Source organism: Pogoniulus pusillus, chromosome Z (assembly GCF_015220805.1).
Source record: "Pogoniulus pusillus isolate bPogPus1 chromosome Z, bPogPus1.pri, whole genome shotgun sequence".
In the NCBI taxonomy this organism is placed as follows: Eukaryota; Metazoa; Chordata; class Aves; order Piciformes; family Lybiidae; genus Pogoniulus; species Pogoniulus pusillus.
The window spans coordinates 103,691,303-103,701,285 of record NC_087309.1 but is presented as its reverse complement, the minus strand read 5'-3'; the positions used below and the strand labels follow the sequence as shown (position 1 = coordinate 103,701,285).

General features: G+C 49.4%; 1 protein-coding gene across 1 annotated transcript; it reads left to right on the top strand.

Moving 5' to 3' along the window:
* The first annotated feature begins 990 nt into the window (after positions 1-990).
* On the top strand, positions 991-6,367 carry LOC135192982 (serine/threonine-protein kinase PAK 3-like). The gene is made up of 13 exons (XM_064176371.1): positions 991-1,158; positions 1,595-1,726; positions 1,978-2,199; positions 2,452-2,667; positions 2,794-2,860; positions 3,177-3,240; positions 3,393-3,441; positions 3,840-3,949; positions 4,069-4,186; positions 4,464-4,563; positions 4,996-5,192; positions 5,502-5,639; positions 6,281-6,367. Exons 1-13 carry the CDS (start codon positions 991-993, stop codon positions 6,365-6,367), a joined length of 1,668 nt encoding a protein of 555 aa, XP_064032441.1.
* The last annotated feature ends 3,616 nt before the right edge of the window (positions 6,368-9,983 follow it).

The window sequence follows — 9,983 nt, the reverse complement described above, 5'->3', positions numbered from 1 at the left end:
AGTTCTCCTACCCTCCAACAGATTGGCACTTGCTCCCAACTTGGTGTCATCTGCAAACTTACTAATGGTGGACTCAATTCCCTCATTTAGAACCACTGCAGGCTGCAGAGCTCTCTGGTCTAGGTTGACTTTGACTCACAGGCACTAAACCCATTCCCCTTTCTTTGCTGCTGTTCTGTTCCCAGGAGCTGTGGAGCGACTTATCATGCTGGTGAAATGGCCACAGAATGAGAGGTGAGTGCCAGGAGTCCCAGCAGGTTCTGATCGATTAGTTCTCTTAAATGTAATTAGAGTTAGATGATTGCATGGCATGAATCGGAGAGACCTTGAAGATCATAGAATCATAGAACAGTTTGGGTAGGAAGAGGCCTTAAAGATCCTTTACTTCCAACTTCACTGCCATGGGCAAGGACAGCTTCCACTAGACCAGACTGCTCAAGGCCCCATCCAACCTGAAAGGCTGCCATAAGCTGTCCCTGCAGCCTTCTCTTCTCCAGGCTGAACAGACCCAAATCCCATAGAGGAGGTGCTGCAGCCCTTTGATCATCTTTGTGGGCCTCTTCTGGATTGAGAAACTTTGATGTCTTTCTTGTGTGGGGGAACATTACCCCAGGTGGTGTCTCAGCGGGACAGAAAACCCCTCCCTGTCCTGCTGCTCTCTCTGCTTTGGGTGCAGCCCAGCCCACAGCTGCCTGCTGGGCTGCCAGTGACTATGGCTGGCTCATGGGGAATCTGTCATCAGCTGATAGCCCCAGGTCCTTCTCAAGACTGCTCTCAAGCCATTCCTTGCCCAGCCTGCATTTGTGCATGGGATTGTCCTGATTCATGTGTAGGACCTAGTGAAAAAGCTGCTTTAGGAGCTCCTGTGCAGAGCGGGAAGCATTTTCATGAGCAAGTTTCTACTTCTTTGACTTGCTGGCACAGCAGGGCAGAAACTAAACAGCAGAACTGTGCCAAAAGAACAACCTGGTAGAGCATTGTCCTGTTGCCATGAGTGCCAGTGCTGCTGGAGGGCTGCTGCGAAAGAAAGACGCCAGCCCTTTGGGTGTGCTTGCTCTGTGGGGCTGCCCACAGCAGAGGCTGCCGACGCCTCTGATGCCTGTTCCCTTGCTCCTTGCAGATCAGATCGGCCGTGGATTCAGGGCAGCCCATCCCTCGGTGAGTGAGGAAGTCTCCTTTGCTGCTTCTAGAGGGGTGGAGGAGCGTGGAGCTGCCGTGAGGTGTGCTTGGAATGTGTGTCCTGCCATTCCCTGCTCTGGCCAGAGCAGCAGCCCCTTTCTGCACTTGCCTGTCACAGCTGGGTGCTGCACCTGACTCTCAGCCCAGCTACAAGCCTCTGTGTGTAGGCAGCTCTCTGACAGTGTGCTCCAGTCCAGGTGGGCAAGGGCAGAGCTGGTAACCAGCTGCTACAGGTGGAGAAGGCACAAAGCCAGAGCAGGTAACCAGCTGCCAGGTGTGGCTGTCTGTGATGTGCTGCAAAGTGAGACCGACTGAAGGCTGGGGTGATTTAGTTGTCTTTAGCCACACTGAAAAACAGCAAATAGATTCACAAGACAGGGTGGTGACAGCCACTCATGCTCCTGTCTGTCCACAGGACTCGGGGCCAGGAGCAGAGAATGCTGGAGCTGCTGCTGGCTCCGACAAAGAGGAGAAGGGCTTTGAAGAGAGGCCATACAGCTCTGAACATCAACCTCTCAGGCTGCACCAACCCGAAAGTGTAAAATCAGTAAGTGCCAGCCTTGGTCAGCACTGGATTTGGTGTCTTTCAGGGGCATGCTTCTGATCAGACAGCCCTTGGCTGAAGACTCCCAAGGCTACAGTCCTACCATGACCTGAGCCAACTGCACCTTAGAGCTGAGGCTTGCAGGACTTTAGCCATGTCTAGACTGGTTTCTGATGGCTAAGCAGACTGAAGTGGTGTGTAGTGATTGCAGCTCCCAAGTGGTGACTGTCACCTGTGCTCCTGTCTGTCCACAGGAGACACCATCAGGATCAGGATGCCTGCTAGACCAATCAGCCTCTGCTGATGAGGATGAAGATGGAGCAGGTGGCTATGAATATGAGGACTATGGCAGACAGGAGCTTGCCAATGATACAGCTGAAAGAGTTAAGGAAGTCGAGGCTGAGGAAAACTGGGAGGATGACTATGCACCTCTTCCTGTTACGGTCCTGTGCCCACCATCTGATGACAGACAATCAGTTAGTCCCAGCTCTGGTCAGCACTGTGTGTGGTGTCATTCAGAGCAGCAGGACAGCCTTTGGGTGAAGACTTCCAGGGCTGCAGTCCTACTGTGACCTATGTGTTGAGTGTACCCTAGAGCTGAGGCCTGCAGGACTACAGCCATGATGAGACTGGTTTCTGATGGCTAAGCAGACTGAAGTAGTGTGTAGTGACCACAGCGCCCAAGTGCCCAAATGGTGACTGTCACTTGTGCTCCTGTCTATTCACAGAACACACTACCAGGACCAGGTCACCTGCCAGATGGATCCACTTCTAACAATGATGGGAATTCAGCAGATGATGATGAGTATGACAGAGAGGAGAATGAGGAATATGAAGATCAGTTTGAAAGAGTTGAGAAAGATGAGGCTGAGGATGGTGAAAACTGGGAGGATGACTATGATCCTCTGCCTGTTGTGGTCCCACCATCTGAAGAGAGAAAATCAGTAAGTACCAGCTCTGGTCAGCACCGTGTTTGGTGTCATGCACAGTGAGAGGTTCCTGATCAGGCAGCTGGATGAAGTCTCTCAGGGCTGGAGTCCTGCCATGACCTAAACCATTTCTCATCACAGGTGTGGGCATCCTACAGCGAGAGGTGCAGGCAGCAGCAGCCAGATGAGGTCTCCCTGGACAAGCTTGGTATGTGTCCTGTACTCCTGTCTGAGACAGCACTGCACTTTGTGCATGCCTCAGGACGACCCCCGCCCAATGTTCATCCTCAGCTGAGTGCCAGCAGTCACTCACAGCTTCCTACACAAGCTGAGAGCATCCTTGGAGGCAGCCAGAGCATTCTGGGGCTTGCTGCTGCCTCTGAGGGCAGCTGTGCCTGGGCTGGGTGTGCCTGAGCTTCCTTCTGCAGCCACGGCAAAAGCAGAGATAGTTTCTGCTTGAGTACAAGGCTGTGAGCTGCTCTGCTGCATCTTCAAGGAAGCCTCTCGAATTTTGTGTCTTCCAGGGAGCATTGTGAGCATGGGAGAGCCTGAGAGTAAATACGCTGAAGCCGAAAAGCTTGGCCAAGGGTAAGTCCAACCACAGCTATGCCTTCGAGGCACCTGTAAATGCCAGAGGACACTTGGAGCCACTGCAGGCAGCAGAGCTCTCGTGACTGGGCTGCCTTTTGCTCACAGGCACTAACCCCCTTCTCCTTTCTTTGCTGCTCTTGTGCTCCCAGGAGCTATGGAGCTGTTTATCGTGCTGTTGAGATGGCCACAGAACGAGAGGTGAGTGCCAGGTGTCCCAGCAGCTTCTGCAGCTCTTCATTGCCTTCCCCAGGACTGGAAATTGGGGATCAGGCTTTCAGGCCACCCCCAACGCTTTCCTCTGAAAGTAGCACCAGAAGGCAAAATCCATCCACTGCTCTCTTCAGCTGCTCAGTGAAAGCTCTGTCAGAGCAAGGGGGTTTCTTTGCTGCAGTAACTCCACATGCCTTGTGTCCTGTGAGTAGCACCCGAGGCAGCAGAGAAAGGGGAGATTGTCATGTATGAGGGTGAGCTCCTGAGTCTCGGAAGGAGAGAGCTGGGCACAGCTTGCCTATGGCCCCACACAAACACTCACAGTGAGTCCATGCTGGTTTTGTGCAGCAGCCTGCTGAAGCTCATGGGTTTCAATGTCACTGCAGGTGGCCATCAAGCACATCCGTGTGGCTCCAGAGGACGAGGAGTATGTGGTAAACGAAATCCTCGTGATGCGGGACCATAAGAGCCCAAACATCGTCAGCTACCTGGACAGGTGAGTGCTTCTGTTCTCACCAGCTGAGGGATCCTCTGCAGAGTGCCAGCCAGAGGTACTCCCTGGCAGAGAAGTGACCTCTCGAACACTGCTCTATTCTGCCACTGTTTTCCTTCCAGCTATCTGGTGGGTGCTGAGCTGTGGCTGGTCCTGGAATATCTGGCTGGAGGCTCCCTGGGGGATATGGTTAAGGTGACCCAGATGAATGAAGGACAGACAGCAGTGGCCTGCAGGGAGGTAAGGGCTGCCACCTGTGCTTCCAGACATTGGGATTGGGTGGTCCTTCTGCACAGGTCCTTCTGTACAGCTTTTTCTTCCAGAAGCTTCTGGGCCTTCCTGTGGAAGGTCATTCCTCTGCTAGCATTGCAGCAGCAAGCTATGCCTCTGGAGAGCACAAGACTCTGGCACTGCTCACAATCCATCTAGAAGTGAAATCTCCTAGAGCCCTTTGCTTGCTCCTGGGATGAACTCAGGCCATGGATTTTTACCCTCCTGTTTCTGCCTTATCCCTCAGTGTCTGCAAGGTCTGGATTGCCTTCATTCCAACAACATCATCCACAGGGATATCAAAGGCTGTAACATCCTGCTTGGGATGGACGGGTCTGTGAAACTGGGTAAGAAACCTTGGTCAGGGGCTGCCTTCCCAGCATGTGGTGTGGGACTGCTTCTGACCAACTGCCAGGTAGCCAGAAGTGATGGCTGTGGCAATGCCTGCAGCACTGCCAACAGCCAAGAGTGCAATTCCAGCATGCAGAAGAGGACAGGAAAGGAAACAAGTATGGAGAGTGGCTGTGGCTTGGGCAGCTCCTGCCACAGAGAGGGAGTGACAAGAGTTCAGGTGTAGCAAGGCCACTGCATGGAGCTGGAGGCCTTTGTAAAGAGATGGGTTCAGCAGGGCTTTGGCTGCTGTGCTGATAACCACTGCATGGCCACTTCTGCTGGCAGACCCAAGCGGATGGCCCTAGCAAGCCTGGGTGCAGAAGGTGTCTCTTTGGCTTGCTGTCCCCATTCCTCCTGGCTTTAACAAGGCTTGGTCTTCTTCTCAGCTGATTTTGGCGTCTGCGCTCTGCTCACCCCTGAGCAGAGCAAGAGGACCAGCTACGCTGGAACTCCACACTGGATGGCTCCAGAGATCCTGAAGGAAGAGCCCTATGGTGCCAAGGTGGACATCTGGTCCCTTGGCATCACGGCAGTGGAGATGGCCGAAGGAGAGCCTCCCTTTGCCAGTGAAAGTGACAACAGGGTAAGGGGCACAGCAGTAGATACAGTTGTACAACTGGAGCAGCTTTGCTGTATGGAAGTTAAAGATGCTGGTGCTGGTGACTCCCTGGGTCAGCCAATGCAGTCAGCATCAAGGCAAGATGCTTTTGACACTGGAATAGCTGTGGCTGCAGCAGGGTGGAGTATTTGTTGGTCTAGAAACATCATCTCTATGTCTCTGCCAGGGAAGAAGCTGCCCTTGAGACTGGGCCTGAAAGAACTGACAGAGGTCTGGAGGAACATTTAGGATCTGAAAGAAGCAGATGAAGTCTTGTGCTTCCTCTTCATCTAGGTGTGTGATCTGCTAGCTGCTGGTGAGACACCAAAGCTGCAGAACCCCGAGGAGCTCTCTGCTGCCCTTCTCAGCTTCCTTCAGTACTGCCTGGAGGTGGATGTGGACAGGCGCTGGTCTGCCAGGGACCTGCTGCAGGTAAACTGCAAAGCAGCTGCAAGTGCAGGGAAGGGTTTCCTCAGCAGCAACACTTGAAGGCATCTATGGACCCTCAGGTGCAATGATGCCAGGCAGGCCCTGCTCCCATGCAAGCCAGAGCTGAGCACAACAGCACTTCATCATGTATCTACCTGCTCTTGTCTTGCTGCTGAAACTCTGCACCTCAGCACTCTTTAGAGCAGCCCTGAGCCTGGACCCTGCTGGGATAAACATGTCCTAGAGCTGTTGAGGTTCCATGAGCAATGGCTGATGCCCCTCAGCCTTTGTGACAGCTAAAGTAGTCCATGGCTTTAAGGAGCAGGAACCAAGGAAGGGTTTTGAGCTTCCTAGAAGCTACAAGGTCCTGGCACAGCAGCAGCACTTGCAGAGGTCTGGCAGGGCCAAAGTCCCAGCCAGCTGAGAACACTTTGAGAAATGGATCGGCAGCACCATGGACCATGCCCAGCTGTGGTAGCAAGGGACTACCCCAGCAAGGGTAGCAAGGGCAGGGAGACAGAGGGGCAGGTGGTGCCCTCAGTTCTCTTTGTGCTTATGGCTGGGAAGCAGGGGAGCACTGCCTGAGCCTGTGGGCCCCTGAGTTTGGACAGAAATGGTTCATTTGTGTTTCTTCTTCTGCACAGCACCCATTTGTGACAGCGGCAGGGCCAGTCTCCAGCCTGATCCCGCTGATCACTGCAGCCAAGGAAGCCAAGAACAGCTGCCATTAGTGCCTGAGGCCGGGTCCTGCTGTGACATCTGGGAGCAGGACTCAGGAGAACAACTCGGCACAGCCTTGGCTCTGGTGCTGCAGCACGGAGGGACAGCTCACAGACCCGTCCTCACAGTCTTGGCCTCTCCAACATAAATAGGATTGTTAGTGTTCCTTAGGAATAGATAGGATCGTTAATGTTCTGTAGGAATAGATAGGATAAGTTGTGTTCTGTAGGAATAGATAGGATAAGTTGTGTTCTGTAGGAATAAATAGGATCATTAGTGTTCTCTAGGAATAGATAGGATAAGTTGTTGGAATAAATAGGATAAAAGTTGTTGTCTAGGGGAATGAGACTACTCATGTGAAAGGGGGATAGAGTTATGAAGCACTTCACACATAGGACACAGACAGGACTGTTGCACTTTGGGTTCACTCATGGGTGCTATAACAACTGATTCATGTCACTGGAATCAGTTTTGTACCATCTTTGACAGACCATGACATCTGAGGAGGTACCTGATGAAGGGGGGAAAGACAAATGTTGCAGCTCTCTTCAAGAAGGCCAAAAAAAGGATCCCAAGTAACAACAAGCTAATTAAGACTTCTGTCCCCCTGAGAAGGCCATGGAGCAAATTCTCTTGGAAATCACTTCCAGCCTCAGGAAGTGGAAAAAATTGTCTAGGAGCTGCCAGCACAGGCAAATCCTGTACAGCCTGTGTAGCTAACATCTCCTGTGCTGAACTGACTGGCACTGTGGTGTTGTATACTTCAACCCTAGGGAAGTTTTTGTCACAATCTTCTGTAGTTTTCTTCTCACCAAACTGGGGATACAAGTACATGTGAAAGTAGAAAGTTGAGTGGCACTGATGGGATCAGAGAGAGGTGATAAGTGAGATTTTTTCCTGAGATGTCTCTACTTGGGAGGTGCTCAGACCTCAACTGGACAAGTTCTTGAGAAACCAGATCTGGATGAAGGGTGTTGAAACAGGTAACTCCCAGAAATTCCTCCTAGCATATCATGTTCCTATGCTTCCATGAAGTGACAGTGAAATGGTCTCTTTTGCAGCTTGCTCTCAACATTAAAGGTGTTTGTAACTTGCAGGACTAATTTTTGTCTGCCTAAATAAGCTGAACACTGCATTGCCACCAGACAGGCACAGCTGTGAATAGTATATTGCTGCAGTTTCTGATGCTACCTAAATTTATAGTAGCTTCCACAGTGGTCAATTGCAGCTTATGGCTGGGAAGCAGGGGAGCACTGCCTGAGCCTGTGGGCCCCTGAGTTTGGACAGAAATGGTTCATTTGTGTTTCTTCTTCTGCACAGCACCCATTTGTGACATCAGCGGGGCCAGTCTCCAGCCTGATCCCACTGATCACTGCAGCCAAGGAAGCCAGGAACAGCTGCCATTAGTGCCTGAGGCCAGGTCCTGCTGTGACATCTGGGAGCAGCACTCAGGAGAACAACTCGGCACAGCCTCAGCTATGGTGCTGCAGCACGGAGGGACAACTCACAGACCCGTCCTCACAGTCCTGATGGTGGAAAGGACAACAACTTGGCCTCTCGAACATAAACAGGATCATTAGTGTTCTGTAGGAATAGATAAGTTGTGTTCTGTAGGAATAGATAGGATCATTAGTGTTCTGTTGGAATAGATAGGATAAGTTGGAAGAAAACCGATTTTGCAGACAATTTTATAGGGATTCAGGACTTACAGACGTGAAATTCCTTTTCCAGTTCACCTCCTGGATACTCTGGACCTCTGGAGGTCTTCAGCTTTGTGGTTCTTAAAGGCAAAAGCTCAAACTAGCACACCGGGGCTGGAGTTTGGTGAAATTGGAGAAGTCAGAAATAGGTACATTATTAGGAACGGGTGTAAGGGCCTGCTGGGCTTTGGACTTCAAGCCATGTTTTAAGTCACTGCACAAGATACTGAAAAGTCTGGATCCAAAGGAAGATGCCAGAAGAAATAACCATTTTTCTTTTCTGGGTTTTGCATAACCAGCCAACAATGACACCCTTAAGTGGAATTAGTTTTATTTACAAGTACACCAATTTTTTTTTCCAATTCCTTGTGTTTTCCACTGTAGGTGTCTTCATCTGTCTCAAACCTGAATCATCAACAACAGATGAATTGGCTCATTCTCTTTCATGCTGACAGGTTAAAAGCTTCCTTATGTGCATATGTGGTTTTGCTTTAGCCCGTCACTATGCCTTTGAAGAGAGGAGGGCAGTCAGATATGGAAGACATCTCACTGCTTTTAGCAGGATGCTTTTATAACAGTCATATATGTGACAGTTGAAAGGAATGCTGAGCTTGTGTGTTTTCGGGTAAATTGTTCTATGCCTAGAATCTGAGAAAACTACTCCTACCATACATAAATTTGGGGTGGTCAGAGGACATTGTGTGTATGTGCAATTAAAGGGAGGAGGACCAAGCAAATCTGGTGGGTGACAGACTGTCAGATGACACCGTAAATGCTCTCTCCTTGTTGGCTTAAACCTGTGGCAGTCAGTTTGAATTTTATGTCCTCAAAGGGTTATAGTTTTTCCTGTTTCAGCTGCTTACACGATATCTCTGTTGGTATCTGTGTTAAAGGAACATGCAGGTTATTACATCTTGAAATTCATAATAAATTGTCATGCCTTCTTTGAATGTTGTAGCTCTGTTTTGCTATGAGACCAAGCACCTATAGTCCCTTTTGAAAATGCTAAGTGTTTTATCTTGCTCTGTATTTGCTAAGTGAAAAAATGGGATTTGTTTCCTGAAGAACACCTAATTTATTTCCTTCAGCTCTAACTGTGAGGTTTCTTTAGTGCCAAAGTGCTCTAGTTTCAGAATATTTCAACCAACTGGAAAGAGCTGGATGTTGCTTTAAAAGCAACACAAAACATAACATTTAAATTCTTCATCAGATGTGGAGCTGAACTTAAAAAAAAAAAAAAAAAGCCACTGAATGAGTAGTTCAGGTACTTGTATATGAGCTACACTGAGTCCAGCATAAATGCATAACTGTCTGACTTCCATGGGGCTGCTTTTGGGCTTAGAATAAAAGACTCTTGCACTGTTGTCAGATTAGGAGGGCACTGCTAAAAGATGATGATGATGATGATGATGATGATGATGATAGCTACTTCTCATTTTAAAATAGCTACAGAAAAATAGGTCAGTAATGGTTATGGAAACACCAGCACAAACTTTTCACTGCCATCCTCCAGAAATACACAAGGTACATCTGGAAGAACAGCTTGACTTAGCTTTATTTTTCAAAGGCTTTATTTGTAGCCTAAATGGGACTTCCTTCTGTGTTCCAGAAAACAGGACATAGTGCTTCCTTTGTGGCATAAAAGAGCTCCCTCAAAAGACACTGCCCCCATTAGTCTCCCTATCTAAAAGGAACAACCTGCAAGATCACCTGCTTTTGACCAGCCTTGATTCCAAGGGTTGGCAGAAATTACAAGCATAGGGCTTCTATCTCTGAGACAGATAACGGTTCTGTGACCTGCTATATATAGATTTGTACCCAAAAAAAAAAAAAAAAAAAAAAAAAAAAGAAAAAAAAAAAAAAAAAGAAAAGCAAAGCAGTGAGCTTCCCACAGCTACCTGAAAGCAAAATTATGTATTGTAACTTA

What these genes read in the sequence shown, in the direction of transcription:
- LOC135192982 (XM_064176371.1), top strand. Translation starts at nt 991, where the DNA reads ATGAGTGCCAGTGCTGCTGGAGGGCTGCTGCGAAAGAAAGACGCCAGC. An exon ending in TCAGGGCAGCCCATCCCTCG is followed by an intron (nt 1,159 to 1,594) that starts GTGAGTGAGGAA and finishes GTCTGTCCACAG; the next exon opens with GACTCGGGGCCAGGAGCAGA. An exon ending in CATCTGATGACAGACAATCA is followed by an intron (nt 2,200 to 2,451) that starts GTTAGTCCCAGC and finishes GTCTATTCACAG; the next exon opens with AACACACTACCAGGACCAGG.